At 39.7% G+C, this 16,552-nt stretch overlaps 1 protein-coding gene across 3 annotated transcripts in view; it reads right to left on the bottom strand.

Annotated features, from left to right (window-relative positions):
* Positions 1–16,552, bottom strand: part of LOC146622566 (F-actin-uncapping protein LRRC16A-like) — an 80,525-nt gene that overhangs the window by 27,878 nt on the left and 36,095 nt on the right. For 2 of the 3 annotated variants that reach the window (XM_085365239.1, XM_085365238.1), the window contains exons 8-22: positions 16,425–16,498; positions 16,187–16,262; positions 12,486–12,574; positions 11,448–11,542; positions 10,705–10,791; positions 9,214–9,317; positions 8,016–8,093; positions 7,473–7,549; positions 5,699–5,803; positions 5,334–5,403; positions 4,527–4,538; positions 3,981–4,062; positions 3,788–3,887; positions 2,554–2,608; positions 556–728 (exon numbers count right to left, since the gene is read on the bottom strand). In XM_085365239.1, coding sequence (XP_085221365.1) covers positions 556–728; positions 2,554–2,608; positions 3,788–3,887; positions 3,981–4,062; positions 4,527–4,538; positions 5,334–5,403; positions 5,699–5,803; positions 7,473–7,549; positions 8,016–8,093; positions 9,214–9,317; positions 10,705–10,791; positions 11,448–11,542; positions 12,486–12,574; positions 16,187–16,262; positions 16,425–16,498 — 1,277 coding nt within the window. The remainder of the gene's footprint in view (positions 1–555; positions 729–2,553; positions 2,609–3,787; positions 3,888–3,980; positions 4,063–4,526; positions 4,539–5,333; positions 5,404–5,698; positions 5,804–7,472; positions 7,550–8,015; positions 8,094–9,213; positions 9,318–10,704; positions 10,792–11,447; positions 11,543–12,485; positions 12,575–16,186; positions 16,263–16,424; positions 16,499–16,552) is intronic. The other variant, XM_085365237.1, reaches the window with a different exon arrangement.

Raw genomic sequence — 16,552 nt, 5'->3', positions numbered from 1 at the left:
CCAGGGGAATTCATGTAGTCAAATAAATAAATAAATAAATAAATAAATAAATGAATAAATAAATAAATAATAGTCATTTGGTCATTTTTTCTCCATCAAAAAATGTCATTGATGCAGGGAGATCGTGCCTCCAAGTTTTACATGTGCCAGGAATGGGTGGCCCTAGAAGTGAGGACATTCCCAGTTCCATTGTCCTTTTCAGTTTTTTAAGGAATTTTGTTGTTAATAATTCCCTAATTTTCCACTAAATTTAGAGCCTTTTTATAGGGTACCCCCATGATACCTTTATTTATTTTATGAGATGCTGAATAAGGAGGAATAGGAGAAAAGTACATATGTTTCATCGGGTATATCGTGTTACTGATGGTGTTACAAACCTGCACATTACTCTTCTAGGGTTAATGTGGATCTATGTCCAGCTTCATATCTTTATTATTAGATGCTACTAGACAAGTTGCTTTTAAACTGGAACTCTTAGAAGCCCCTCAGCTTATGAAACAAGCAGTTTTAAAAAGTTACAACCATGTGGCGCAGCTTTGACCCCTGCACAGCTACCTGAGTTTGGAGTTGATCTGTAACGCCTTAGCCAGCATTTTGGCCCCCATGTCACCCATTGCATTCCCACTGATGTCAAGCCTTGTGAGCGTGGAGTTGCTGCCCAAAGCATTGAGAATGATGGTGAGATCACTCTTGAGCCTGGAGTCTGCTAGAGACAGAGAGTTGAGGGGCTGGGAAGGGCAAGATTTAACAGGGACAAAAGGTGTGTGTGGGGACAAGAGAGGGTAAAGGTGATTAGAGTGGGTACATATTATGAATATAAAGGGAGAAATGCATTCAAAATTACTAATACAGGACAGTAAACATGTCAACATGCGTGGCCGTCAAGTAGTATTTGATATGTTTTGGCATTGCTGGAAAGCATTCAATAGGAACTCCTTTGATTTTGGCGATTTTGACCTGTTTTCCAGTCAAAGCATTCAAGAGCTTAGTCACTGTTACAATAAATAATTCGCATCACTTTATTACAGTTTAATAATGTTTCCATCGGCCCACCCTATGATCTTTACCACAAAGAAAATGTGATAATGAAGCTGGACATGACAGAAACTTTATAAAACTCTCAGGTTTTTTCATAAACAAAAAAACTAAAAAAGAAAACAGATTTGAATACTGCAAACTTCATTTAATCCCTACAGTTTGAGCTTATCTCAACGTTCAAAATAATAAATGTAGAGCGCATAACCTGTAAAAATAGTAACTAAGAAGTGTACTTGATACCCTTTCTTTGAATTCAATTTTATTGAGCTTATAAATAAATATCCAGCTGTAGTCACGTCAAGGCCTGCACGCATGCTCATTCCATGAGCTGCAACAGAAATACAAGAGACCTATTGTTGGATGAGAAAGGTTTCATTATTTCTTTTAATAACTGATCTTGGCAATGAAATTAACATCTCATGGTTTCCTGTGTTGGGAACGAGCTCTAAATATAGAGAGCTTTAAACAGAGCAAACTAACAGTTAATGCGCTCACAAAGCGAATGGGGCGACAGAGCAAAGGCTGTTTGTTCTGACATGAAGGATTTCCTTTTAATGAAACTCAGAAGGCATATTCATGGGATAAATTTAGAGATAATGACTATAAATTGCAGTGTGTGTGGTGATGACCGTGTGAAAGGCCAGTGTCAACATGGTTATTCAAGCAGAGGATTACTTGATTAGAGCTTCTCTGGGGAAGCACAGAATTAATTACAGCCTTCATCCGCTCGTGTTTCACTAAAAACATTTAACACAAACAAAAAATATAAATAGAGAAGTTTACACTGGAATAGCCACGGAAGAAAATTCTTGCTTAACTTCTGTAAATACGAAACAAGATTGAAATCTCTGCGTTTCCGCAAATAAAAACTGGCTTAAACATGTTCTCTGATCACAAAAGAAAGCAGGGCACAATTAAGATGCAAGTACACCAATAAGTGCAGGCAAAGGAAGGTATATAATGATAGTATCAGTATGCTGTGCTTACAAAAGTAATTACTAGTGGCATCCCTTTCTACGCTTGAAAAACAAAAAGGGAAAAAAGGACTGGGAGATTGAAGCCTGAGAGATGCAAATAGTGGCTTCATAGCAATAGTTCATCAATAAATTGGTGAACTAAGTTGATTAAAACAACAGGGATTTCCCCAATTTTGTACCCATAATGCCAAGTTAAGCTAGGCAGATGTTGGATATTTACCATATAAATTCTTTTAATGACATATTTATACTGGGCTTGCACTACCAGTTGAAAATCTGCAATGTGCAATGACAAGGGTTAAAATTTTGAGACCAACTTGCATAATTTCCATGCTGAACTGTGTCTTGATTGATCAGTGTAGCAAAACATGCAACATAACCGTCCACTGGTGAGGTCAGTGGTCAGCTGGAGCGCAGCTGGTGGAGATTCAGGGACTTGCTCTAGCCCCTGGCTGCCTTTCTGTGATATCTGTATTTAAGATGTTCTCTGTTGTCACATGGTTGCTGACCACACAGAGAGAGAAATGGAAAAACTCACCGACTCCTCCTCCTGAATCAGGTGAACCAAGCTGTCCAACACTGGAGCGAGATTTCTAAGCAGACAGAAGAAAAAGTATATAAACACTATAAAATGATTTTTTTCAGCCTAGTGACATTTTGTAAATCCTCTTAGGCTACGTTCACACTGCAGGGAAAGCGCATCAAATCCGATTTTTTTGACCCTATGCGACCCATATCCGATCATGCTATGACAGTATGAACGGCACAAATCCGATATTTTCAAATCCGATCTGGGTCACTTTCGTATGTGGTACTGAATCCGATACATATCCGATGTTTTAGAAAGCGACTGCTGTTTGAACGGTCATGTCGCATTAAATCCGTCTTTTACGTCACTGACACAAGACAGACGCCAATTATCAGCTCCGGAGAAGACATCACGAACACTTCCTGGCCTTCCAGTGTAGATGTCAGTGAAACTGTTGGGAAGACAACGTGAACATTTTATTTGTACTGGCGACCTGTCCAGGGTGTACCCCGCCTTTCGCCCTATGACAGCTGGGATAGGCTCCAGCGCCCCCCGCGACCCTGAAAAGGATAAGCGGAAGCGAATGGATGGATGGATGGATGTATAATCGGCAGATTCTGACAGAAATCTGCAACTATCCTTTGAAGCACCGCTCCTCTCTAAAACAGCAATAAGGATAATTATTAGGTTATTTACATTATTATGTAAATAACAAAATAACTTAAAGCAAAAATTGGGAAACGTAAAGTCCGAAGTCTTTATATTAAGGGCCATCAGTCAAACAATATTGTTTGCTCTGGGTCTAAACAGAGCGCGTTGTGTGACATCTTCTTTTGTGCATGCGGGCCACTTTGAGCGTTCACACTAGAGCGTGTTTGCTGTCGCATTTTATTTGTAGTGTGAACGAGCAGACAAAAAAATCGGATTTGATCAAAAAATCGGAATTGAGCATTAAGACCTGCAGTGTGAACGTAGCCTTACATATCTGGTTGTTCACCTTCACAGAATACTAATAAATAGTAAACAAGCAGTTGCTAAGAGGAAAAGCCAGACTTCAATGATTTGTACTGGAGCTTTTAAACTCAACCCTTGCCTAATTTCTTGATTGTTTGTAATGTTTTATTCCCAGAATCAAGTCAGGATATAGAGCAAAACTCAATCGCGGCCTTCCCTTTGACTTCAGCGGAAGCTCCAAGCTGTGCACAACAGCTCAACACCACCTCCTCCTTTGCTGCATCCTTACTTGGATTTGATGTTGTTGAAGTTCTTGCCCAGAGAGAGGTGTCTGATAGACCGGTTCTTGGCCAACCAAACAAGCAGAGTGGACAACTCTGAGTCTAATCCTGAAAATGAAAGGTATATGTTGTACTGTAATACACCTCTGCTTTGAGATTAGTAAATACAGATTACAATAAGCATGATCACCAGCATCTCACCGTTGTCAGAGATATCCAGGCTGGAGATGTTTGGGATCTCAGCAATACAACCTTCAAGGATCTGAGATCCTCCAGACCGCAGCTGAAAGCACAGGAAAACAAACTGTGGTAATATGTTCATTTTACCGCCAAGCATCTGAAACAAACAAATCCTGCACTGTGACTGGAAAATATGAACACAAAAGGTCACAGTACTTCCACAAAGGATTGAATGCTTCATAAAAAATTCAACTATATATTCAAGTACACAACAAAAATGTAAGCTTCTGTGCACCTCCTAAAATTTCCTTTATTACAAAATGCAAAACATCTGCATAGGATTATTTCAAGTAACACACATCCAATTTACTATGACTTAATGCACATTCTTTAAAATAGCTGCACAGATCATTCAGAGCAACTGTAGCTTTTAATTAATGCAAAATGTTGAGGGGAAAAAAGCTCCACTAAGCATAAGATCAGCAGGAAAAAAAAAAAGCCAAACGTGCACATGAAAAAAGGAAGAATGACGTGTTAATTATTAAGAGTGAGCACATTAGTACTTACACAATGGCCAAGCTTACAGAAGCATTAGAGGGAGAGAACAGCACGTCAAAAGCAAGCCAGCAATTACCAACAACAAAACACACAGATGCTTAATGAGCATTCTTCTAGCCACACACTCACTTATCAAAGACACGCATTTGCACATGCAACACACTCAGCGGGGAGTCCTTATTTTGCATGCTGCGATCGCACTCAGACAACAGATTGCGTCATTTCCCCCCAAAAAAGCTTTGGTTTGGGAAGGTTTCTGTGGGGATCTGGATTCGGATTTCCTGGGTAATCTGTTATGAGCTATCTTTAGCGATCAAGATAAATCTGCAGAGAGCTGTCTTTTCTCTTTTTGGAGCAGGGGAAGGTGAAGGCTGATGTGTGTGTTTGAGAGTTACGGCAGAACAACTACAGCTGGAAACTGACCCCACATCCCAAATCCCCAACTCAAACTTCACCCTTCCCTCTCACTGTTCCTCTCTCCACCTTTTATCCCTCCCTGTTGTCTGCCGAGTACTCCATTATGCAGCCTCTTTGCAGCATCATTAGCCTGTCAAATGGTTTTTGAGTGGATCCTAAAAAGCCGATTGCATTGGACGAGTATCATCTTTTTGCGCTTTTTTTTTTTTAGTAGTATTAAAAAAAGCGCTCTTAAATGATAGCTTGGAAGCACACTTACAGAAACAAAACTACAGCTAAATATCACTTGTCTCATTGGTTAGTAAATAAATGGTTATTTAAATATTAAATATATTATTTTTGCAAATGTGCCATGAAAGTTCCCAGTTCCCTACTTGCCCTGCACTCTCTGCGTCTTACCTCACAGCAGCTGAGGTCTAGAGAGACATCCTTCACACTTGGGTTACTGGCCAGACCAAGTAGGAGCGCTCTACAGTAATGACATTATTTCCAGTTAAAAATACATATTTATAATTCAAAACATGAAAAATTAGATAATTTTAAAAGTAAGGAGAAAGTAAGACCAGATGGCCTTCATTCAAATTCTATATTTTTTATATAATTCATGTAATACTACTTTCAGTGAAAACAATAAACTCAGAGTTAGTCATTGTAGGGCTGACGAGACAAGCGGCATTTAAATGGTATCTATGCTTCAAAATGGGCTCTGAGAATTTGGAAGGAGGCCCTCAGACACATTAAAAGTGAATGAATCGCTGTCTCACTTCACAGCCTCTGGTGGCAGCTTGGTTCCTGACACGTTGATGGAGGTGAGAGATGCGGCACTACTGAAGAAATGCTTGAAGGACGGGGGCACGTCTTTGCCTTTCCTACAGAAACAAAAAGAGAATAAGGATGAAATAATGACACTACATAGAGTCAACATCGGATAGAATTTCACTAAGTCTACAAGCTTGCTTCCTCGCTTTTTTGTGGTACCAGCAAAAGGATCAGTAATGCAGAAGACATTCATGACAACATTAAGATTGTACTACTCTAAAATCTCATGACCAACTTTATCTGATGTTTCAGATAAGGAGTTGTAGCTCTACCAATCAAGCAGCACAGATGGGTCCCACATATACTGCAACTCTTAGTTGGAAGTGCTTAGTTGCTCAGCTCTTCCTTACACTTCACTAGCCTCCATCTTCTTCCACATGCTATAGTCAGGTCCTCTTTACCTTACTCTGCTTACCCAATCCTCACTCCCCTCCATCCTCCACCTCTTCTTTTGATAAAGTCCTCGACTCCTTTGAGACACACTGGGGGAAAAAGCTCCACCACTCACCCATCTGCCAGTCACAAAATCTCAACAATCAAGTGCAAATTCACAGAATTTGAACTCACATAGATGTGATGACACTTGACTACCAGCAGGTGTCACACATCAACATACAGACCCTTATAAATAAAAGACTGATTCAGCCAGTACTCCTATACATAAAGACAGAAAGGAGAATCAAACATTAGCCTCAGTGGGTGCTGTATTAACAGCAATGAGAGACTCTTCCAGGTCAAAGCCCATCTTCCACTATCACATCATGGAAAACAAAAATTACTACCCTACTGTATATTTTCTATCCAAGCAAGTTAATCATGATTACCTCATTATTATTTCACAAAAAGATGCAGCTGTTAAAAAACTACACACATGCCACCAGTTTCAACTGGAACAAAACATAATTTAGTCCACCCATCCACTGCACATCCACGCACAGACAGTCATAGGGGGTTTATATTGAATAAGAAGCAGTTCCAGGGCTAACAAACACTGAAAGCAGGAAGAGGCAGAAACGTGGATCCAGAGGAAGAACAACAACTCCACACAGAAGCAGCTACATCCAACCAGAAAGCTTCTTGTATGAGGAAACAGAGCTAACCATCACACACAAAGTTAACCCCAAATTCAATACAATCAGTAATACTGATTGTTAGTAATAACAAAAAACAAACAAACAACTGAGTGTTATCCTCAGCCTCCTGGTAGTTGCACCAATTTCATCAATCTGAAAACCCTAGTTTACCTCCTTCTGGAGTTATCACATTCACAAGCTCTTCAGAGGAAACTTGACCTAAACTTTTCCAAGAGTTTTAATAGATACACCTCTAAGTTATGAATTTCAAAATCCTACGTTGCCTTGTTCTCGAGTTCTTCCATTCACAAACTTGGCTGTCCATGTTGCCTGCCCACCCGGCAGGGTTACAGCAATGTCCCATCAGCCTTTTACAGGTTAGGGATAACAATGGTGCTGATGCTGTAAAGCTGTGATTGAAAACCATCATTAAAGATGAAACTAAAGAACATTGAAGTTTTGGTCTATTGGGCATTTGTTTATACACCTTCAGTTGTAGCATGTGCAGTACTTTCATAAAATCATACACATTTGCTCTTCAATGACAGAGCATCTAATACAGAATACAGTACATTAGAAATGACTTCCTCCTCATCAGGTCTGAGTTAGTAAAACCCAGATTTGTATTTTTATTTTTATTTTTTACCTGTGAGGGAAGACGCTCTTTGACACGTTGAGAACAGAGAGGTGTTCAACTGAGCCCCGCAGCAGTGCTGAGCAAACCTGGAACACACATAATAAAAAGATCAATCAGTTGCAATAGTTTTCATTGCAGCTGTTTTTGAGATGCATGAATGTATTTAGATTTATTGGTACACAGGAGAGAAAAAAATATGACTTGCAAGAGAATCAATAATTTCTTTGGATGACAGCTGGCTACACCTCAAACTAATCAATAAACTGTGTTTGGCTCTTAGACCCACATCAATACTTCACATACAGTATTACACCACTTTACATATACTCAACAGCAACACAGATTGAGTGAGTTACACTGCCTGAAACACAGACATTAATAGCGAGTATTTCACTCTAATTAAACGTTGCTCGTTTGCAGAAAGTAACTCTGCAGGTTTGTGTGGTCTGTTTACCAAAAATGCGAATCACTACGGTATAATAATGAAGCAGACATCTCTTTAACTATTTATCTATTTAGCTCCTTTGTCCAGTTTCATTTTGACTCACTCACCTGGTCCAATAAGCAATCAGTGTTGGAGAGGTCAAGGGTTGCCAGGCTGTTTGGCTGGCCGAGGAAGTGGTAGAAGTGCTAAAAAATAAAGCATAAGAACAACCTAGTGTGGGAACAGAGTGTCACCATATTTATGTGTCTGCTGGTGGATGCAGAGCATTCATAAATCTGATTTCAACCCATTTTTGTTGGATTTGAAGGAATGTGGCAGAGTTTCACTTGTCCTCTCGATCACTAAGTGATGAGCTGCAGTGCACTGCAGCCAACAGGGTGGGATGGAAAATTCGCATCACTGGTCCGCTCAGCTTGCTTTAGTGCCAGGTTTTCCAGATGCCAGAAGTTCTGCTCTATAGCTCTTTCGAGAATCTGGATCTCGCTCTATCCAATTTTCAGGCTAAGCATCAATCCCACTTCTGACCCTATTATTGCAAACCCATGTGGAAGAAAGAGTTGCGAGACAGAAAACTAATTTTCTATTCGCAATGCCTTTGCTCTGTACACCGCTCGACCCCAGCTTTAGCACTGACACCCACGAGCACACAGGAACATTGACCAGAGGCAATAACTGTTACAACACTGCAACTTAACACATTAACACTGACATGAACAGCCAGGAATTGTGAATTTTATTAGCACCAGGTATTAAATCACTGATTTTTAAACTACGTTTGTAATCAAATCCAAGCAAGAATGCAAGAAATACCAAACTATTCCTTTCTCATCTGTCAGTGGTGCAACACATTTAAATAATGTGTATGTGTTTGACTTTACTTTTTACTAAGAACTCAGTCAGTGACCCCTTGAAAACCACCGTTGTTATGGAAAAGTGTTCCTGATCGGTTAGCATGTGTTTGCTTAAGGTGGCTGGCAGTCGCAAACTGAACTCAGTCGAGAACCTCACTGTGATTGCATTTCACACATTTCAAAAGTGCACTGCTTTTACTTTGAAGGTAAATGGTTTCCTTTCTGGTTGTAGAGGAGTTTGCAGGTGTTTGCAGACAAGTTGGGTTAGCGATACAAATTGATGAAGACTGCTCTACTCTGGCTAATTAAGCAAATGAATGCCCCTTCAGACACTAATGAAATTTTCTTTAAATTTCTAATATACTATTAATATTCAAAGATAATCAAAGATAAATGATTTACACAAAACTGACATTTTTTTTCCCCCCATACGGCCACAGTTTATGTTCAGTACCTGCATGTCGTCTCCTCGGAGCATGTTCCCTGAGAGGTCCAGATGGACTAGGCTGCTGGGGATGGACGGGTTGGCACTCAGTGACTGGCAAAGGCTATTCACCCCTATAACACAAACACACACAAAACAAGCACTGTCAGCGTTATCATAGCCCTCAAATCTCCACTTGATGTTTTGACAGTATATTGAAGGAAATGGCAGGAAATGAGCAGTGGGAGAAGACCGGAAAAAACGGGCTCAGAACGTCGAGTGAGCGCATGGAAAATGAAACGAGTAGGCCTCCACACAGTTCTGTAAATGCAATCCACAATTCCAATAAAAACCTATCAAAATAAACACAGTAAAGGCGATATTACCGACTTAATAAATATATTGAAAAAGATATCTTGCAATAAATATACTGAAAAAGCCCCACAAAAACTAATCTTTATGCAACCAGTGTGTGTTTGCCAGAGTTAAAATGCATGTGGAATGCATGTCTATGCACGCCTGCATTTCCACAGCTTATTATTGACACACTGTGCACGCAACCACTGACCTGTGTCACATCACATCGCATGGCTGACATGGTACTCTGACACTTTAATACTATGAAGTCCTAACTGACTGTGTCAGCCTGTAAATCAAGGCGTGACTGTCAAATAAATGCTTTGATGAAGAGATGAAAAAGAATGAGATTAAAGACAAATGAGAGTAAGAAAAAGGACATTCAAAACATCAAATGAGCAAATTGCTGAATTATGTGCTGCAGCAAAGCTGTTTTAAAAAACCCAAACAAAAAAAAGAAAAAAAAAAAAAAAGAGTAAATGTCCCCAATCTGCAGCTTTTGCTCTTGGCATGGAGTCACAAATTATGGATTGAACCTTCAGCAAGGCAGAGCTCAGTTTAAGTAGCCTTACTAACTCAGCATGTGGAATATGATAGCTTTTTATTGATTGCCTGAAAAAAAGCAGGTTTACAATGAATTCCTATAGACCAGCACGGTGCTGAATAGTTTATTTTGGATGATAACCAAGAAAAAAATAGGCTGCAAGTAACTGCTGACAGAGAAATTTCAATCTAGAATAGCCTTAAATACAATCAGCCTCTTGGCACTATTTATTAAAGGAAGGACTTTGGGCTACAGACTGAAGGAAAGTGATTTAGAGAATAGCATTTATGCAAATGAAAACATGAACACCGTTTACAATTTCTTCCCTTTCCATGCATCTCTCTATAAGAGTGTTAATAGTGTGATAATTAAGTCTCATTAGCATCCCAACAGTGGGTGTGATCACATTAGTGGAGGAAATTAAGTGCATCTTTCTGTAGGGGTGCATGTAAATGCATACAAAAACGGAAAAAAAACCAAGTGATTACAGCACGATATTTGTATCATATGTCCTTTTAACCAATCTGTTACTTTTGCTACAATCTTGCAAGTGGATCCACGGATCGCTTTAACATTTAACAACTCTACAGACGCAAACACCAAGGGAAAACAGCACATACCTTTGGGTGAGAGTGAGGTTTTGGAAAAGTTTAAATGCTTGAGCCCCAAACGGAGTTTGGCAAACTGAGCACCCAGGGAGGAAACACCTGCAACGAGAGAAGAATTTATTCAACACAGGTCTATCTTAACTGTCCATGAATGCTTGGGTATTTGTTACCTGAAAAAGAAAGCATTACACCACATGGCAATAAAAAGAAAAAAAAACTGCTTAGTTTATATGACAATATAGTTACAGTTATCAGAATGAGCCACCTTTTATTTTTAATATTATTATTTATTTTAAGGTATAGTATGGCAAAAATGAAATGATAGATTTATATACATATATATGCCTATGAAGGGCATATTCACCAAATATTTGTAATAAATTTTACATGATGACAAATAAACTAGAGACTGGTGAGCCCCAGACATCTGTTGCATGTTTACAAGCATCTGTATGAATATTTGGTGGAATGCATCTTTAATTCATGTGTCCTGGATAGACTGAGAGGCCTTAGGACAGAGCTGATGAAATATTAAAATGCTGCACTAACTGTACAGCTTCCCCGCCTCCTGATTCCAGTGCCAGAGCCAATGCAATTACGTGATATATTACTATATTTAAAAGAATGCTGTAACCATTTGTAACCTGTGAAAATTGTATTTTAATATTACAGAGCAGAGGTGAAACACAGCTTTTAGAGAGGAGAAAGAAGAAGATCACAGAGAAATACATTAAACTAGATCTGAGCATTTTTACCTCTGTCCTCCAGTGGGTTGTTGGCAAGATTAATAGTGGTGAGTCCTGAGCTGGGGTTGTGGGCCAGAGCAGCAGCTAGCTTCTGGGCAAAATCGCTGTAGATTGTGAAAGGATGTATTCATTACAGGTCTATAAACAATGTAAGCACCAAACAAAGACCTTCAGAATGCTTCAGCACCTTTGATGTTGCTTTTACAGTAGCAGGAAAGAAAAGCTTACAGAAAGTGAACTGAAATATTAGATTGGGACTGCTAAAAAAGCTATCCAATATTTTTAAAGAAGCGAATACACTGGAACAGCCTGGCAAAGCTCCCATTTCAACACTAAATAGATTAACAAAACTGGATCCAGTAATGTGATGCACAGCCATTTCCTTCACAGATCTGACGGAAGCTAAATCAAATTAACATCGCGGTACCCTCTGCAATGTTGCTGCAGTTTTCCGTATGTAGATCTCGGTCATCCCATAGCTTGAACCTGAAAATACTGAGTCTGTGTATGACAATGCTTCAAACACATTAACAGTTTTCTCTTGCTGTGACACTCATTAAAAATGGGCTTTATTACTATTATATCAAGCAGGTATAAAACTAAATTACACGAAATCATAAATCTGACCCAAGTAATGTCCGACCTGTCAACATAAAAGGTCACTCCAGAGATTTAATATTGCACTTCCATATAGCACAGACACTTTTGACTAAGAGATTAAAAGGGTAGATTGAAAAGGGTAAATCACCTCCCATAATGTGAGGTAGCATTTTTAGCTGTATTCATTCTGGATGCAAACCTTGGATTTTCAAAATAAATAGTTTTCGTCAAAATTTTTTCATTCAATAGCAAAAAAAAGAAAAAGCTTTCAAAATCAGAGAGTCACATCATAATTCTCCCTATATTTTCAATTCATTAAACTCATTTTAATCTGTTATTAAGCGACCTTGGAGTTCTGAGATTTGAAAGTGTGCTAATGATTACATATGTGTACTGTCCTAGCTACCTTTTAATTGTCTTTGACATTAACATTTCGTATTTTCTTACGTTTTGAGTCCTGCATTGTCCAGGACCAACTCCTCCAGTCGACTGGATCGAGACACCACCCGAAGGATCTGCTCACACACATCTGCAGACTGAAGACGAACATATGTCAAAGCATTTTGGTAACAGCTGTGCAAAAGTCATTATATTTTTATGTGTTAGTACAATTTTGGTTCAAATCATCATCTCTACAGACTGTATGGAGGATCATCTTGGCAGAGAAAAGAACAAAAGGCAGCAAACATCCAAGAAGAAGAAGAGCTTTGAATGTCCCTCAAGAAGCCTAAAGAACCATTTCTGAAGATGACTTAAAGAAATTACAGGACAGCTTCTCTATAAGAGTTCAGGCTGTGTTGAAGATTAAAGGTGATCTGGAAACATTGACTTTCAAGCTCAAAGCACTGCCCGTTTCTGATTTTTCTAGCAAAATACTAAGAATAATATATTCTTTCCTAAAGATTCGTGAATGATGCACACGAAAAGTGTGAACGGACAGAAAATGATGGGTCACACTCAAAGCTGTTCACAGCATAAAAATATGCAAATGAACTGAACAAGCTCCAAGGCTTAGAACATGATTTATCTGGAACAGCAAAACTTCGATACTGAAGGTCACAGGAACAATAAAGAAATGTACTTTTGCAAGTGTTCGTTCTCAACTGCTCTCTCCAGAAAGCAGTCTATTTATGCTAATTAAAACCCAACAGTATACAAGTGAATTCTTCTACTTAAAGACCATTTAGGCATGACAAGGGAGAGACTGGGGAGTTCAGACTCTGGACACCTTAAGAGGGAGAAAAATAGTTCTCGCTTCTGTGGTCTGAACACCACAGGAGACACAACAGAGGGACGAAAAGCACTCGTATTTAGACAAAATTAAAGATTCAACAGCTGAATGTCCATGCCCTACCTAGATGCTCACTGACCCACTTCACTGTGTGCTGCGTCATACATACACAGAAATCATGCACCAGACATATTCAGTTAGCATTGCTACAGATATATCTTCCAATAATCTGTACCGAAAAACTCAAAAACTTTCGTTATGATAGAAGGGCCAGTATGTTGTTATTAATCACAGTAGCTGACATTTCTTCAGTGAGGGGCTGTTTCTGTTAGCCAGCAACCTCAGTGTGGCCAAAACAGTGCCTGTATTGTCCAACGCGGGCCTCTAGAGTGTGGAGGAGAGAAAGGAGAGAGTGATGATGGAAAGAGAAGGAGACAGTATCAGGAAAACTCGGAAGAAAGGGACTGTTGTTCACATGTTTACTCATCGAAACTATGAGTGTTAAAGAAAAGAATAAGAAGGATGGAGGCCACCGTGGATGACACATGCTATATTTTTTTAAAAAGAGCGATACCAGGGTAGTGATGGATGAAATGGAGAAAAACAGGGGAGCGAGCAGAGAGGCAGAGGGCACACAAAGAAGTCTTGTCTTTTCCACAGCAGCCACAATAACACTGTTGGGGACAGCAGGGCGACACTGTCAGCATGTGTATTGTACCATTAACCACTCATTAAATAACAACCTTGTCACGCTGTGGTGTTCTGACCCTGCACTCTGCTAAATTGTCCCACGCTTTCACACATGTGCGTGCACGCATGCACACCGCGCTATCATGGCTTCATTAAAGGGTTATCCCTCTGCCATCCTCTCCTCTACTCCTCTCTCATTGCTGGGCTCAGCATCTTGATTAGACCACTAGACAAACAGCCTGAATGAACTGAGGATGAGCAGCGAAATCCCTCACTGTGATAGCCTGCTGCCTGTGAGTGTTTGTGTCTGTATTTGTTTTATTACTCAGTCTGCTGCACTGATATTGCTTATCCTTATCTATACGATAGAGATGCAAGACTGAAGTTTAAGGCTTGAGGCGCGTGGATTTAATGTTTTACATCTCCTTATCAACTGTTTTTGTTCTCGGTGATCCACAGGGTATTTCTTAAAGTAACGCTACGGCTGAACGTTAAACACAAAGCAGACCAGCTTGAGTGTCAACCTCTCGTTGAACTTTTTGTGCATCAACTGGCCTCATTCTGTCTACTTTCACAAGCTAAAATGTTTAGTTCCCCTCTTCTGGTGTAATTGTTAAACACGATTACTCCTTGTGATGCTTTCTGCCTCGTTTCCTTACTCATCTGGCATTTCTCACTTTCATTTTGTCCACTGACCTTTCCCCCTGACCTTCATGTTTCTGTCCCACTGCTCTGCTGGCTGTCATCGCCTTCTCTCACACTCTCTTCCTCTCTTATTGTTCTGTCAGACTTCCTATTATTTCCATTGGAACGGGAATCAGAAATAATCACGCTCCAGATCACATCCTCGCAGCTCTTGTTTCTCCAGCTTCCCCAGTATCTCTATACAAATATGCACACATTGGGAAAAGAGGATTTTTTCCCCCTTAAAGCACTCAAAGAGGACTGGGTTGTAAAGCCACAGAATACAATTCAAACACTGCCAAAAAAACAACAACACTCAAGCAGCACACACAATTGAATAGCACTAAGACAAAAGCCTTACGTATCATCATAACCACACACTAATCTCAAATAGAAGGGCAAACATTAGCACATGTACCTGCGTGAACATTTGTGCCCAAGTTTAAACACGGCATCACAAGGGACAGGATTTTAAAATTCAGCACGAAAGAAATTGTCCATGACGGAAGCGTGAGATAATTGCTCGGACTGAGGAAGCTGCGTGTGGTAATTGGTGAGACTGAGCGAAGCCTCGAGACGCAGAGTTGGTAATGGAGTGCTGCAGGGGGGCAACAGCCCAAGACATTGAGCCCCTTTGTCTAGTACGGATTAGGAGTCTTATCACACGAAAACATTGGACTGATCGTCAGTCAACAGAGTGGTGGGGGAGATGGAGGAAACAAAGGGGAAAGTATTCTGTGCATACACCCCTATATACCATAAGCAAAAGGTAGAGGAAAAGCTGCTTACATTAGAGGGAATTTACAAAGAGAAGGAAAAATCGAAATATGCAATATAGAAAGAAACAGACATTACACAACTGAAATCTATGTGATGCAACAACAGTGTTAGGTGCCCCTTTTTTAACTTTCACAAAATAGTAAGGAAAATCAGCTCTGCTCTTTAGCATAATTTAAAATATGCCAAACGTGACATGATAACACTCTCAACACAGTTTTAGACCCACAATAAAACAGAATAAATCTCCATCTTTTGCTCTAATTAACCGCTTTCTGTTATCACTTGAGACATAAATCACAAATGGAGGCAAACTCTAAGCCCTTACCGACAAATACCGACTCATACAAAGCAGAAACTAACGTACCGCAGTTGTAGCAATGAGGCGAGGCGGTGAGCAGCAGGTTTACCCAACCAAAGAAATACAGCAGGGCGGCTTTCTTACCTACTTACACCTGGGATAGGATTAAATCTGGTTCTGTGGGTAAACACTAACAGCGCATACCTTTTATCCAGCACAATGAAGATATAAGCTACATTCATATTAAAGGAATGAGAATGGAAGAGACTAGTGCTGCTATAAGATCTACCTTTGTTAATATGCTTGGTGATGAGCAGCACTCTCTCAGCAAACTACATCCTCTGACATGACCACAGAGCTCTTAACACAGTGTTAACAAAGAACTGAATATTAAATCTTCTTTGGAGTGCTCAGACTTTAGCTTGCATAGTGTTAGCCAGATTTTCAAATATGAGAAGTACTAACCAGCTTGTAATCCTTAGTAGAGACCTTGGTGAACCACTGGTTAAACTCCAGGACTGCTATTATAGCTACCAGATCCCTGAGGAGGAGGAGGACAAATGCAGAAGAGAAAAAGTCAGAGTAGCCATGAAATCTTTTTTTTATCTCTCTCATCAATACCATCTCAGACTCAGTGATGACTTTGATGGTAGTTTTTAAATTGCACTGGTGGTAATATTTAAAGATCTTTGCCGGCACTCACCTGTTCTCCAGATGACTGAAGTCCTGCAAATTAAGTTCTCTGGTGTCTTGCGTTAAATATATAGTGTCTACATCCTGGAAAGGAAACGATTAATTAATCTTGACTCTAGAAACAAAGCAATTGCACTG

Source organism: Diplotaxodon limnothrissa, linkage group LG11 (genome assembly GCF_057381915.1).
Source record: "Diplotaxodon limnothrissa isolate DT_005_m linkage group LG11, D_limnothrissa_male_GT1.1, whole genome shotgun sequence".
Lineage (NCBI taxonomy): Eukaryota > Metazoa > Chordata > Actinopteri > Cichliformes > Cichlidae > Diplotaxodon > Diplotaxodon limnothrissa.
Note: the sequence above shows the minus strand (reverse complement) of the source record. Positions and strands in the feature narration are given on the sequence as shown.